Source organism: Meleagris gallopavo, chromosome 2, assembly GCF_000146605.3.
Source record: "Meleagris gallopavo isolate NT-WF06-2002-E0010 breed Aviagen turkey brand Nicholas breeding stock chromosome 2, Turkey_5.1, whole genome shotgun sequence".
NCBI lineage: Eukaryota > Metazoa > Chordata > Aves > Galliformes > Phasianidae > Meleagris > Meleagris gallopavo.
The window spans coordinates 9,983,357-9,998,535 of NC_015012.2; the positions used below are offsets into that span (position 1 = coordinate 9,983,357).

Genomic DNA, 15,179 nt, shown 5'->3' on the forward strand with positions numbered 1-15,179 from the left:
GTACACATAGTGACATTTCTTCCCTTACCTGGACTGTGCCACTGGCATTAGGCATCTAAGTATCTTGTTGCTGCAGACAAGCTCCAGGTTGATTCTGTGATCCTGTTTGGCATCTCACTCTCACTGATAGCTTCTGTAGCAGCCAGACTGAGGGCTAGATGACAAGGCTTCCATGAGCCAGTCATCAACCTTCTTTCTTTTCTGAGGTGAAAACCCTTTGTTTTAGGTGTATTTTTTGCATACAGCACTCCTGGAAGGAGGCATACTGTTTCAAACGGATTGTCAAAAGCTCTCAGCAGCTTCCCCAACCTGTTTGAGTGGCTCTTCAGGAGTTGGATGGCATTGCATTTCCAAAGAGGACTCCAAAGCCAACTAGCATACTCTTTCTGTTATAGCTTCTCTGGGTTTTGAGCAGTTTGAAATGAAAAATGAAACAAATGCTATTTGGGAAATTTCTCTGCCCTGTGCTTCAAGCCTTTCTTCCAAAGAGTTTGCTTTGGAGTGTTGAACTACCTCATTTGTCTTTTGTTTCATAACATTGCCAGGCCTTGGTATCACTTTGTCACTAACTACACTGCCCAAAGTGCACAGCTTCTTATTCTATGTTTACTTACTTATTTATTTTGCAGTAGATGCATTCTACAATCAGATATAAAGCCAGGACAAACACCTCACTTTAGCTGCAATACTCATACCTTCCTATGGCCTCTTAACCCAAAAGATGCCAAGTGCTTTATTACTGCTGTAAGTCACTTCTCCGCTGCTTGACATGCTGGAGGAAGCGTGCAGGACATAAAGCCTTTATTGAACATGTCAGGATGAAGTCAGACATGAGGGTTTGATTTCACAGGGAGAATTTCAGGAGACAGAATATTATTTCACAATCTGGAAATTGTCAGGACAGTGGGACCCTGCATATAATCAATACAATTGAGGCATTTCTTTGATTGATTGCACATCACCAGAAACTTCACTTGTTCTCTAGAGTTAAAATGCACTATTTCAGTCTGGTACTGTGATTCTAATTAAATAAAAATAAGAAAATAAAATATAACCATTGGTAGTTTGGGTTTGTATTGCCAGATAGCTCAACAATAGAATGTGAGTCAGAAGATCAGAAAGCATGGAAAGATACTGGTCTTTTTCTTGTTTTCTAATGTCCTTCCTCCTCACACCTCCATCAGATAATCTTGCATCATATTTCAGTGTGGGATTCAAGTGCTTGGTAGTGGCACAAGATTGTTTTTGAAAACATGAGGAGATTTTATATTGCTCACTTGGAGGGGTTGGTGAAAGATAGACACCAAGCTGTCCAGCGGGTCTAGCATCTCATCCTTTAGGTTAGAGAACCTCCTTTGTGTCCAGTCACAGCTACATAATGCTGCATCAATAGCCTAATTTATTTTTATTATAAATAAACTGCTGGATTAGATGGATGAGACATTTTTATTAGTGGGTGGCAGTGGAGATATAGTCGCACCACTCTCAGAACTTTACCTGGAGCTGAGGTCGTTTTGATGCTCTCACATTAAATAAAAAAGGGTTCTTTTATGCAAATGTCTTCAAGGCAGAGCCTGATATTTGTATTTTCTCTTTTTCCTTTGATGACAAATGGGAAAGGACTGCTGGGAGATAGCTATCATGCATTTGTCTAGCTCTGCTCTGAAGTGGTGGATGAACTACAGGGGACTAGCTGAAGAAAATAAAATTGGGTTTCCTAGCAGACAAGGTCTGAAGCCTTCAAAATCAAAATGATCTGCAAACCCCTCAACTCCTGTTGCAGTTTATAGTAAATAAATTGCCCTATTTCTCAGCTTGAGAATATGGGCCGTCTTTCTTCTTGACCGGTTTCCATTGTAGTTGCCAGCCCTCCCCAAAGGGATTGGAAGAGATGAGTTTGTGGAGAGGCTGACCAAAGCAAGCCGGATGTGCTTCCTGATTTCACTCCTGTCCCCAGAGTGGTGTTGGGATGCTTTTTGCTGGAGCTTCCACTTCTGATTGTATGTATGTTCTGTGTGTGTTCATGACCCGCCCGTGGAGTGCGAATGGCCATGCGTGGTCATGCCTTACTGCAGCGTTTCTGTGCTGGTAACGGATCACTTTGCACACAACCAAGTGCTTAAAAGACTGCTGCAAAGAAAGAATCTCAGTCAGTTAAAGGAAGTGTCTTCATGGTGTCTGGTTCAAATGGCGCAACTGGTCTCCTTTGCATGTTGCAGATGTGAGCAAATGCTTTCAGCAACATGGCTCAGCCCAGTTTTGTTCATTCAGTGTCTTGTGGCGTTCGTATCCCTCTCTTCACCATTAGATGGTGGCAACGTTCGGGTGATAAGAACGGTGCTGCCACTTGGGTCATAACGTATTAGTATGCAAACACTCATTTTGGGTAGTGTTAAAACATGAAATAAAATATGTGAAGGCTGATCACTGCAGCACTACCTTCTGTTCCATTGCATTTCTATACCATGCGTTTTGTGTTCGGGTCACTGTAACATACAGATCACAACTGCTGTTTCATGAGACATCACAAAGAATCATTTATGGGAAATGTTTCTAAGTATTATTTGATGTATTGCAACTCATTTGTATTATGCATACAGCGGAGGAAATAATATTACAATGAATGTACATTTTTAATAAGCTGCTAACCGTGTAACCTGGGGACTGGAAACGATCCCCATTTTACATTCACTTGCATGTCTTTCAGTGTTGAAAAAGAAAATTGCTTTATGTTTGGAGGTCTTATTTTTTTCATATGCAAGAAGTGTTTCAGGTTGGTTACCTCATCTAGTGCACTTGCCTCATAAGAATCCCCAGGGCTTCCTCCAACTCCAAGTTTCTCAGTTTGATTATGAGTGCAATTAATCAATCTGGCAATGTGAAACACAGTAATGGCAACTTTCCTCTGAGCTACAAGTCAAATGAGGAGTATTTCTGTGGAACTTTTTGCCCCTCAGCTGAAAAGAGCCAGACCAGGTTCTTTTTCAGCACTGCCGACTTACGGTTATTTTTATGACTAAGAAAGATGTTTAGCTCTCAGAATTTCCTTCTTCTTCTTTCTTGCTGCTATTAAGTTGCCTTTATAATTAGGGACTAGAAAAATGTTTGGATTAGCATTTCCTTCCACTTTGCTCGCCATTTCCCGAGTCTCTTCTGAGTGATACAAATGAGGTGGTCCACGTGTCTGCTCAGACAGAGAGCTCTGCACCGACCCTTGCTGGAGGCACTGGTGGGTACAAGCTAAGTGGCAGGTGTGCAACCTTTATAGAGCTATTGCTTCCATCCACAATGCTAGGAAGACTGACACAAACCTAACAACATCTGAAAGCACAAACAGGGAGGAGCAGAGCACTTACCAGCATAGGACTGCACTGTCCTATTCACTTTGTTAAAATAAAAAAAATGGCTGCGGAGCATTTGATGGTAAGACGCTGGAAAGAATATCTCTCTGACGATTATGGTGCTGACTCTTGGAACACAGACATCCTGCAAGCAAGCATGGCAGCTCTAAGACCCCTGCTATTTTTACCTCATGTGTTGCTGGTTGGAAGAAAAAGCTGCTTCAGAAACTCAGATTCTAGTTTTTCCACTCATTATCGTATATTCCATCAGGTCTCTCAGTCCCAAACAAGTTTAGACTGTATTGGCAGAGGATAATGTCACTTCCAGGATATGCTACGTTCCTGATAGTATCCAAATCAAAGCTGTTAAGGGGAAGATTGGACTATAGCTGTTGCTGTCTGTGTGCCATTTGCATCTCTCAGGACTAAGGCCTCTTCCCATTCCCAACGGAACAGTTGACGTCATGTTGGGAATTTGATTTCTGCTTCTTGGACTTCTCAGCTCGCATGAAGAATCTCAGGGACCAGCATATCCTTCCTTTGCATTACCTTGTGTCACCTGTTAGACTTCTGTTGCTGCTAAGCAGGAGAGAATCCAAACCACATTTAACCGTTGATTTTCAGTTAGGAGGTGAATGTGGGTTTCTGTAGTCATTTCTCTTGAGAGTAGGCAAAATCCGTAGGTAACCTGTTGTATTTCCTGGTTTGTTTGAGAAACTTCATCTGCTGGGACTTGAGTTTGCTCGAAGCAGTGGATCTCAGGAAAGTCCTCTTTGTGCTGGACTCCAGCATCAGGAGCCCTGCAGAAAGGGCTTCCTCGAGCTGCCAGAAGCCCTCACCAACTGCTAGGGAGAAGGTGTGAAGAAGCTGTGGAAGCTCATCTCAGGGGGAGGGCAGCAGGGAGATGGAGAGGAAGCAACTGCTGTAGCTTTAAAGGTGGTACTGAGTAGAGATCAAGTGAAGGATGTAGTTGACTAAAGGGATCCAAAGCTTGTTTTCCCTGAGTCTTTTTATTCGTTCTGTATTTAATTCCTTTAGAGCCTAATGTCAACCCCTTTTTGTACTGCAATAACTCTGTAATATATGCTTGCACTAATTCTTCTGGCACACCAAGCATGCAAGACCAATTTAAAGCTTTTTTCAGAAGAAAAGCACTGTATTATTGTGTATATAGACATACTGAGAGAGAATTTGAATTCTGTCTCCTGTATAAAAGCATGCATTGATTACCTGTATGTAGACCATGCTGTAAATGCTGCAGAGTACTGTAAAATCCTACACTTGAAACTACAACAAACAGGCAATGACATCAAAAAAACAAACAAAACAGAAAGCTGTGCAATGGATTTTGTGCCTTTTTTAAATCCATGTATGTTAATCCAGACAATCGGAAAAAAAGAGCTTGTACACTACCAAAACCTTATTAAAGAATCAAAGGCAGCACCTTGGTGATGGCTGGGTTTTTTGTTTGCTTTCTTGCTTTGTTTTTCTACTCCCTGTGCTTTCCAGCTATGGGAGGGTGTCCTCTACTCATCCTTGGGTAGGTACATGGGAGCACAGGGCTGGGAGTAGAGGAGCTCTGGTAGAACTTACGGTCATTTGCTAATGTGATCACCGAAAACTTGCAGTGAGGTTGGATCTGGGAAGAAAAACAAGGTCTCGTGACTGCTGAGGATGGTTTTCATGAACTTTGGGAAGGCCACATTGTGAATTGCATTTATATAAGTTTAGGCCAGAACCAATTTCACTGTTTTACATCCGGTCATATCACAGAATAGGTTGCATCTGGCCCCGTTTTGTTGTGTTTAGAGCTCTGGCCTGATGTTAACCAGCATCTGCACTGGCAAGGCTTAAGCGTGTACAATTTGACATCTACAAAACCAGCAGAAAGAGTTTTTTACATGGCTCTCAGCTTTAACACTGGGCATTTCTCTCCAGCTATGCATATGCATATGCACTGTGCAGTATGCAGTATGAGTAAGCCTCTCTACTCCTGATCTTCCACTATCTTCCCACACATTCTTCCCATTGGTACAACAGAGCAGAGAAGTTCTTCTCCAGCCTCTGAGGGACAGTGCTAGAGAAAGTGAGCGTGCTGTAGTACAAAAGACACGTGGTATGTAACAGAGAACACTTTGAGGGCTTCAGAGTAGGAGCAGCATGTTCAACAGCATGGCCATTGGTAGATAGCTGCTGATCACATCAATTCAACAGTGAAGACAATCTCAGACTGATGCTTTAGGACTGTCTTCCTTCTTAACAGCTTCAAATGATGATAGTAGTTAAGGTAAGAAAATATGTGTTAAACTAATATTTGACCCAAGGCTCATTTCAGCAAAATTTCTTTTACTTACGCTTGTGCATAACTTTTGTCTTTCATTTTTGGCATATTTACACTCTTTGGATTTGCTCCACAATGGGCTTGCAGTGACAAAATAACCACAGTCTCAGGCTTCTTTGAGGAATGAGTTCTGCCAGTCTTGGGGTAGGGTGTGCCATAGGTTGAACAGCCCAAGTCTCCCAGAGGTAGGTAGAAGCCAAACAATCACTGTTGCATCATGGCAATATCTGGGCAGGGAAATAGAAATACACAGAGAAACTGAAATGGCAGAAAGACAGTCCACGTGCTAAATACCACAATGAATTTCTCCAGGCAGAGGTGGAGGTTATTATCTGCAGCATGACTCACCAATAGCAAAAGATAATCAGAGCAGAAGAGAGAACTGTAATTTATATTATAGCAATGTCACTGTTATACCTTACGGATTAGCAGTGAAACAAATACATGTATATACTATATGTATATATATGCCTAAAACAATCATCTCAAAAAAAACTAACCCTGCTGTCTTGCAATAGAAAGAACAGTTGAAGCAAGAAGCATTGCATAAAACAGTACACCAACTGCATGCTAATATTCCTGCAGAGCTGCTGAGATAATAGGTACAAGCAAAGGATGAGATGAATCTCGAAAGCTCTTAGGATGACTGAGATTGAAAAAGTGGCAGTAGAGTACAGGATATCTCACTGGTAAGAAATGATAGCCAGAAGGGGACAGAGGTGTGTGATGAGCCACAGAGATCACTGGGCCACCAGACAAGATGACAATAACTCCCAAGAGAGGACATTTGAAGTTTTACATATGCAAAGAGATACCAGTGACCCTGTAACTGTACCATCAACCAGAGCAGGGTGAGATAGAGCAGTGAGTAACCTGTGCAAGGCAAGACGTTGAGCAGGGCTGCTATGTTAAGAGCCAGTCCCAAGGCTGGGGAAGTATGCCTGCTTGATCAGGACTTCAGGAATGAGGAGATTTCTACTATGTATGTATTTCTTGGGAAGACCAAATCCAGCCAGCAGGACTGTTTTCCAGAAGGTTTTTCAGCGAAAAAGAGGGAGGAAGCCAAGTGGGTAATTTCCTTTGAAAAAGGTAGTAGGTCCATCTTAACAATCGAAGCTTTGCATCTGTCAGCCTGATACATGAAGTAGCACTCCACAGTGAAAGCCCAAGCCTGGTTGTTACAAGGCCATCCTCAGGGCCAGACTCCTGCTTTAGGAAGAGATGAGAATAAACTTTGGACGCCAAAGGCATTGTTGGAGCCAGCCTGTGTTTTAATTTATAAGAAAGAAATATGAAGATAGTAGCAGGCAGACTTTGTCAATAGGAAATGAGAAATGAGGACCAAACAAGTTTCACTGGGACCAAACAACCAAAACACAATTGAACCCAGCAGTACTGAAGAATGAGTGCCATCTTCATCTCTGGAAAACAACCTATCACCATGTGTAATTGCTCAGAGCTACCCACGATTCTATTTGAAATGTCCCTGTTGCATGTGAGCATAAGGATCTTATATCTTTCACACACCTTTGCCCATAGCTGAATGTGCTAGCCGCTGGCAGCTGTGTATCCCACATAGTTAAATGGGTGCTTGCTCAGTTGTGTAGCCTAAACATCTTCTGATTCTCTCAAATGCCACTTGAAAAAGCAGATGTTTGCAGCCTTCCTGTTTGTGGTTAGGACTTTCCAAATGTAATGCGTTGTGTTATTGTCTGCTTGAGTTCATGGAGTGGCTTCAGTTTCCCAGCCCTCTTACCTGAATGGTGACACATGTATCTTATAAAAAATCCATTCTGCAGAGTGTTACTCCTGTGGTTTTCACTTACAACCAATTGCTGATAGAACTAAACTTTGATAGGCATTTCTTATTTATTTTGCCTCTTCTTGCCTGTTCAGCCAAGTGTGTGTGTGTGTGTGTGTGTGTGTGTGTGTGTGTGTGTGTGTGTGAAGCACTGCTTTTCTGCTGGCTTTATTTTCAGTCATTTCACAGACTGCTTCTTGTAGCCTTATGGGCAGCCTCACCTCAACAGACTGCAGCTTGAGAAATGCTGTCTCAACCAACAGTTCCGTCCTCCCCGTGCTTATAATGATTGGATACACCAGAGTCTAATAGCGATACTGTACATATCAGCATTCATGACTTACTTGCTGATCATTCCAGTGGAAGCAGAAGACTGTAGAAAACAGAATTAGAAGTTGCTGGAAATACAATCAAAGCAGAAGAAAGTGGTGAATAATACAGCAAGGGAGCACTGAAGAGCTATAAAGGTTTTTGCTGTGGGACAAAGTTGGATGGTGCTCTGAAGTGATAAGGAAATTGTCTACCTCAGAAGGGGCCTGTAAGTGCTCTGTGGCTTGGGCATAAAAGAGAGTTGCTGAATGGTTCTAGTGAGGAAGGTATGAATATATAAATATACAGGTACTGACATAAATAGGTAATACTGAAGAAGACTAGGAGACATGAAAAAAATCCTCAAGAACTGCTTGCTAAAGGGGATTATTTCAAATACAGGTTAATAAATGCTAACAAAGAAACTCCTTCACCAAAATTTTTGCCTTTGTTGATATGTGTCTGTATGATTCTCCCTTTTCTAAGGTTGGTACTAATCTAATGGTTGATTCTAGTGTGTATTTTCGAATCACGATGGTTTAGATTCTTTCCACTGATGTTTCCCACTGCTGTTGATGCCAATGACTTTTGTGTCAGCACCATGTCTGAATACTAACCTTCTCCTTTTGTCTCATTTGTCTTCTGGCAGGCATATACACTGAAGTCGTTTGAAATGAATGGTCTGCCCAAGGCGGTGCCTTTAAGTTTGCCTTATCAAGACTTCCGAAAAGACATGTTAGAGTACTGGGAGAAGGCTAAATTATCCCAGCGGATAAAGAGAGTTGATTTCTCAAATGTTGTCTTGACTGCTCCGTGCAAACCCCTGGAACCTTACCTGGAAATGAATGGCAAAGAGGAGGAGGAAGAAGACGAGGAAGAAGATGAAGATGAGGAAGAAGTTGAAGAGGACGTGGAGGAGGAAGGGGATGAAATTGACATGCACAGTGGTTCCAGCAGTGATTTGAGTCAAAAAAGCACAGAGCGCAGCCAGGAGTGCGCACCATCCACTCTCCTGGCTGATGACCAGAAGGGATCCAAGGGTCGAGCTTCCATGGCTGATGGGGACTTGGAACTGGAGGAAGGCTCAAAAACACTGGTGCTGTTTTCACCGGGTGATCTGAAAAAATCTCCAGTGACCACAGACTTGCCTCCAGAAGTTGATCTGGGGACTCTTGCTGCACTGACACCTCAGAGCGAACGGCCGCAGCCAATGGGTAGCCAACTAGATGTGTCTGAGCCAGGGACCCTGTCCTCAGTCCTTAAATCTGAACCAAAGCCTCCCGTGGCAGTGGCTACAGCTTCCTCCCCATTTACCAAAGTTGAGCGCACATTTGTTCATATAGCAGAAAAGACCCACCTAAATGTCATGTCTTCCAGCGGCCAGCTGATGAGGCATGAGGAATACTGCCCTCCGGGACAGTTTGAAGAGGTCATTGAAGAGGAGCTGGAAGACAATCTGGTGTTGGTAGAGAATGGAAGCATCCATTCGGGATTAGAAGGGGCAGAGACAGAGAGCTGTGCACTTTCTGCTAATCCCATTGAAACCACCTCAGAAACAGTGGGGGAGCAGCTGTCAGTCCCCAATGTAGCAAAGCCTCCTGAGGATAAGGCAGAGTCCTCTGACATTGTGGCACTCTCGCTGGATTTGGAAGAGTCTGCCAAGGTGGTCACAAGAGAGCCTGACCTTGAGAAGCCAGCATCGGTAGCAGAACACCTGAAGCCAGCAGAGACCCTCCCTGATGCTCCACAGCAGGGCCTCAGGAGACCTCTGGGCTCCAGGTATAGAAGTCGGATCCCCATTTTATTCTCTGAGGAGGACACTGGCTCAGATCTTTCAACTTCACTCTCAGCCAAAGAGAGGCTTTATAAGAGAGCAAAGCAACCTGATCTGGCTCGTTTAGTGATGGAGAAGAGACAAAACTGCCTCCTTAGGCTGGCTTCGGGGGCATCCTCCTCAGCATCCTCCAGTGACGAGAGGCGGCGAGCCTCAGAAACCCTGTCAGCCACTGGTTCTGAGGAGGACACCCATGACTCTGATGACTCCATCCCAAGAAAGGCAGGGAAGAAAGCTGCCCTCCTGGGGAGAGAAGAGAAGCTCATAAGCACAAAGAGCAGAATTCCTCGGCCCATCACACCTGTGAAAACACCGCTAGAGACAATGAAGTCCGAGAGCTCCACAGCCGCTGTGATGGCAGTGCTATCCCCGCAGGATGCAGCTGTTGCCTACAGGTAAGCCCAGAACGCTGAGCAATGCAAAATGTTGGACCTGTTAAGGAATCGCAGTGGGAGCTGTGCTCACCTCGCACTCCTTTACTCTTGACTTGAATGTGTGGTCCATTCCCCTTTCTTATATTCACTTCAGATCACTTGTGTATAAAATTCCCACCTCTTTTGTGCTCTTTGGCTCAGTCTGGTCAAAAGGCCAACTCCTTTTTCATGTGCCCTGGCATTGAGACCTTCTTCCCTTCCATGAACTCTTTCATTTGGTCTGATGCCGCTAATTGCAGATCCCTGGGCTCTCAACTCAGCAGCATATTCACCAAATCCTTGACTCTAAAGGGCCTAGCAATTGCAATTAGGCCTGCAAGGGCTGAGGCATCACAAGTTGTGACGGCATCAGCAGAAGAATTGGAGAGAGGGATGTGCATACATACAGGCAATGTCAGTGATCTGGAGGAGTTTGAGCCACTTCCACACAGTCTAAATTCCTTACTTATTCCTGTGCTTTTTCAGATTCAGGTGAAGGGCCGTGATCCCTGTAAGCTGGTTTATCTTCCAGCAAAGTTATTCAGAGCCTAAGTGATGCTCTCATAATTGGACTGTGTTGCCTACCTTAAAAGAGGTTGCTGCATTCACACTGCATGTTAAGAAGATTCCAAAGGAGTGCGCCCTGCTAAACCATGCCTGAATGTTGTCCCAGAGGGTACTGGTGAATCAGGGAACACACTTACTGTTTAACAGCATTGTTATGGGATGATGCTGAGGCCACTACCCCGGCTTATTCAAAGCATCACTCCTGTCACCGTGATGCTGGAGATTCCTTGTAATTGTCCCAGCAGCCAAAGCTGCCAGGAGCTCAGAGTCCCCTGCAGTAATTCCTCTTCATCCACCCTCTTTTCTTTCCCTGTAGGCTCCAGGCGCAGAGACCAGCTGGAAATGTCCCAAACGACTACCGAACAATACAGATACAAAGCCGGCTTCCTCCTTCACCAAGTTCCACATCTCTTTCTCCACGGAGCAGCACACAGAGGTCCAGCTACGCATCCCCTCGGAGCCCTGTCCTTCCTTCCAAAACCCCCAGTGCTTCCCCAAGAAGCCAGTTGCTGCCTCGGAGGGGAAGCCCTTCTCCGTGCAGGCAGCATAAGCCAGGGACTGCTCTCCAGCGAGTTCCACCTTCCCCCCGACCTCAGCCCCAGGCTCAGGCCCTGGGGCCAACAGGAGACTCCCTGCCCTCTCCTGGCACGGCCAAAAAACGGCAAAGAGGAAAAACCCAGACTCAGAGTCCAGCAACCAAAGGAAAGCAGGTGTCCCTGGAAAGTAAGGCAGCTGCCAGATAATGATCTTCTGCCAACCCAACAGACTGGGTAACTTCTGCATATAGTATACACTTGAGATGCTGCAGCACAGCCTTCCATGCCGGAACCACGAGTGTATAGCAGTAGCTGTACTTCAATGCTTCACTCACTCTCACCCCACACAGTTGCGATCAGCTCCCACAGGCCTGAGAGCCTCTGAGCCACAGAGCCCTCTTTGAGGGAAACATCCAGTCCGCAGCTCACGCTTGCTAATGCACAGCGACCCTGGCAGCCTGCCTAGTGCCTGACCCCCCTACTCCCCAGGCAATCCCCTCTCTCTGTTGGCAATACCTGTCGCCAGTAGTGACCCTGGCTTTGGAAAGAGGAGTGGAAGTGATGAGAGCCTGCTGGGGAGGAAGGCTCCTGTCCTGCAGGCAGCCCTTGCTCTCTCTTTGCTGGGAAACCACCAGCCCTGGCTGCCAACAGCCGAGTGTTGGCTCCTCTCCTGCAACTTGTGTTAGTGAGGGCTTGTCACCAGCCCAGCTCAGAGTGATGGGTGTGTTGTTATGTGCTGAGAGAAGGGCAGGAGAGGGCTGGAGGAGCTATGCTCTCCTTTTTCCACAAGGGCCTCTGCAGGCAGGAGTGGGGCACAGGCAGCCCTTGTAGATGCTCCTGCCTGTTCCAGGGTGTCCTGCAGAGCTGTTTCAGCAGCTGCTTGTGGGGCAGGTATTGAGTTGAAAGTAGGGATGTATGGGCAGCTTGCTGGGAAATCCAGAGCACTAGCATGTGATGTGGAAGGGAGCACTCTGTCTCAGATACTGAACTGTGACCTGTGGAGACCACATCATCTGACATGGGTGATTCCTCTCAGCCTGAGTGTGGTTGGTGCCACGGTTCTGTAGGCCACCCAAACACAGCTCCATCCTGAAGATGTGAATAGTCACTGGATGCCTTCAGCTCGGGTGCCTCTTGCACCTAAATTCCTTGTGCTTTATTGTCATGCTCTTGGTGTTTGTGAATTTTGGCACTGTTGTTGAAGGTTCCCTTACACAGCAGGGCGGGAAGTAATTATCCTGTAGTATACTCTAAAGCTGCTGCTTTGCAAGGAGAGCTTTGCTGGTACGCCGTGGGTATCCTGTGCATTTCTCATCGGGATATTGGGTTTATGTCCTCGTGCTCAGCTCTTCCACACATTGCCTAACAACCAACAATGTGAACACAAAAGCAAGGGCTGTGCTCTTAAATAATATTACCAAAACGTAAGCGTAGCTCTCACTTAGCACGCCAACTTTTTTGCTCCCTGACTAATTAGGGTGGTTTGAAAATTCAAGCCAGGAGGACTGATAACTGCCAGAGCCTGATAAGAGCTTGAAATGGTCACAAATTCTTCCCTGCATTGCACAGGGGGAAACAATGTAGACCCAAATCCTTGGGGCTTCATGCCACTGTCACACCTAAAAGAAGTTTTGCATAAGGCAGAACAAAACAATGGCTGCTCTGCCCACCAACTCCTGCAGCTGCAACTAGCAGCTTCAGAAAAGATTTGCAGACAAAAAAGCTTGATGGAAGAATTCTATGGTAGTAACTGACTCATTTGAATGTATTTACAGTCACATTCATGGTCATCCAGTCCAAGGAATCCCAAGGTTCTGTTTCAGAGTGGTTCTACAGGAACATGCATGGATCATGAGAGCTGTGACAGAGTGGCAGGGAGAACAGCCTGGGACATCAGAATAGGGAAATGTCTGGAAACAAGTGATGGGAATTACCTCTCTACACAACAGTTCCAATGTTGACAATGCTAGGAACTTATTTCAAGTTCCTAGCATATAGTTCAAAACGATTGGTGTTTTCTTTAAAAGTCATTCACCCTTGTAGAGTAAGAAGCAGAGCTTCTCATCCGAGAACAAATCCCAGCTCTCATATTTGCAGAGATGCACTGGGAATTCCATGCTCAGGATGTGGTTTGAGGGACTGAGATGACTTAGCCGATAATGGCAGGGGTCCCTCCAAGTTGCAGTCCCCTCCCTTACCCTAGGGCAACTGTTCAGTGAGGTGGCTGGAGATAGGGATCCAGTGTGACAACAAGTGCTCTGGTTTGCTGGGTTAGTTTTCATCTGTTCATCCATCAGGTTCAGCATTTGGTCACACAAATGTGTCTGCCAAAAGTGGAGGAAAGAGTAGATAGTGAATTCTACCACTTCTTCTTTGGGCACGATGACTTCATGTGAGTTTGGAGTCTGGTCCAACTGCAGCCTAAATATGTCCTGAGAGTTTTGAAACTAGAAAACAAAATAAACCCAAATACCCAGATTATTTCTGGAAATATAAATGGTAATGGCACTCCTATTAATTTGTCAGCAGACTATTCATTTTAGAGTGCTTAGATAATAAGATTTTGACAGTGTAGCCATTACCAGATACTCTATCAAGGTCTGACATGCACATGCCGAAAAGGCATCAAAGGAGCAGGAAAGGAGTGCTACAGGGCTATTGACAGGATTAGCAAACCCATTTTGTCATGGGAGGCCAGTGAAGCACAATTACTGTATTTGTTCAAGAGAAAGTTTAGATTAGAATTGTCCATGGCCCAGCTGTACCATGTCAAGAAGGAAGTTGAAAGAAGAATGCCAGTGAATGATTTCCAGCATGGGAGACAGCAGCCTCTCTCCATGTTGTGTGATAGAGCTGGGCTGATGCTGCAGCTGGATCTGTAGTACTGTCATGCACTGTCTATCCTGAGTCATCAGATCCAGTGGCATTGAGAGCTGTCTGGCTGCAGCAGGGTTGAAAGCCAGAGCAGGAGCTGCTGGCTGCTGCCAGTGATGGGCTCCCAAGGTTGTTCCTGCATGGTCTGGCTGTCCCCATGTGTCCCACAGGCTTGGAGCTCCAGACTTGTTCCCTTTCCCAGTGGCAAGTGATGCTGTGATGTTACAGGTAAAATGCTTCACGTTGCCTCTTACAGTCCTTCACTATATTATTTTTTACTGAGATTATTTTTTACAGGAGCTCAGTGCTGGGTTTTTTCAGTCAAGTGATTAAAATAATTTGCTCATTTGCTGAATTTGGCAGTGCAAAGAGTCAGGCTTCATGCAAGCACTGCTCAGCAGCCACTAAATGTCAGTACGTTATCAACAGTATTCTCAACCAAATCCAAAACACACCACCACACCAGCCACTACAAAGGGAGCTAACTGTACCCCAGCCGAAACCAGGACACTTGTTTCCTGTTCCAGGTGATGGCAGGGACACTCAGGAAAGCCTCTGCCGTGCAAAAGCTGCTCTGGGTCTGTTCACTCTGATTTTCAAAGTTGCGCCCTTCAGAGGTGAGCATGACCCCAGGGACTGCTGCCACTTGGGGCTGCTTGGTTCTCTGGAGAGGAGGATTTTCTGGTGAGCAGGTGGACTGGCAGTATTTCCTGTGAAAAGAGTCCTACAAAAGGGGCTGGGAACTGTGGGTCTCTCATCCTGTTCTCTGCCCCACAAACCAGGAGGGCACCTGCCGTAGTCGGGTCGAATGCAGCAGATCATGTTTGAAGGGTTGTTCTGTTAGGGCAGATGGCTGATACAAGATGATGTGGCAAGGGGTGGATCTGAAGGACAGTTCTCAGCACCGAGCTAGTATGACAGTGGATTGTATGAGCAAAAAGAGCACTGGGGCAGCCAAGAGAGTTCATGGGATGGCACAGACATGTGGCTGGAGACACTAAGCTGGCTTTGGTTGGCAGCACGGACACTGGCTTGTCTTGGTGCAAAAGGTGTTTCAGTTACAGACATTTCTGTATGTCGTGCTTGGGGTTTGCAAGAGGCAGGACACTTGGCTTGTCCTTTCTAAGTAGAGAGTATTACTATATATATATATATATATATAT

At 45.4% G+C, this 15,179-nt stretch overlaps 1 protein-coding gene across 1 annotated transcript in view; it reads left to right on the forward strand.

Moving 5' to 3' along the window:
• Positions 1 to 15,173, forward strand: part of LOC104909554 (tau-tubulin kinase 1) — a 29,798-nt gene extending 14,625 nt beyond the window's left edge. Inside the window, exons 2-3 of the mRNA XM_031552328.1 lie at positions 8,442 to 10,021; positions 10,923 to 15,173. Coding sequence (XP_031408188.1) covers positions 8,442 to 10,021; positions 10,923 to 11,349 — 2,007 coding nt within the window. The 3' untranslated portion in view covers positions 11,350 to 15,173. The remainder of the gene's footprint in view (positions 1 to 8,441; positions 10,022 to 10,922) is intronic.
• Positions 15,174 to 15,179: the final 6 nt, after the last annotated feature.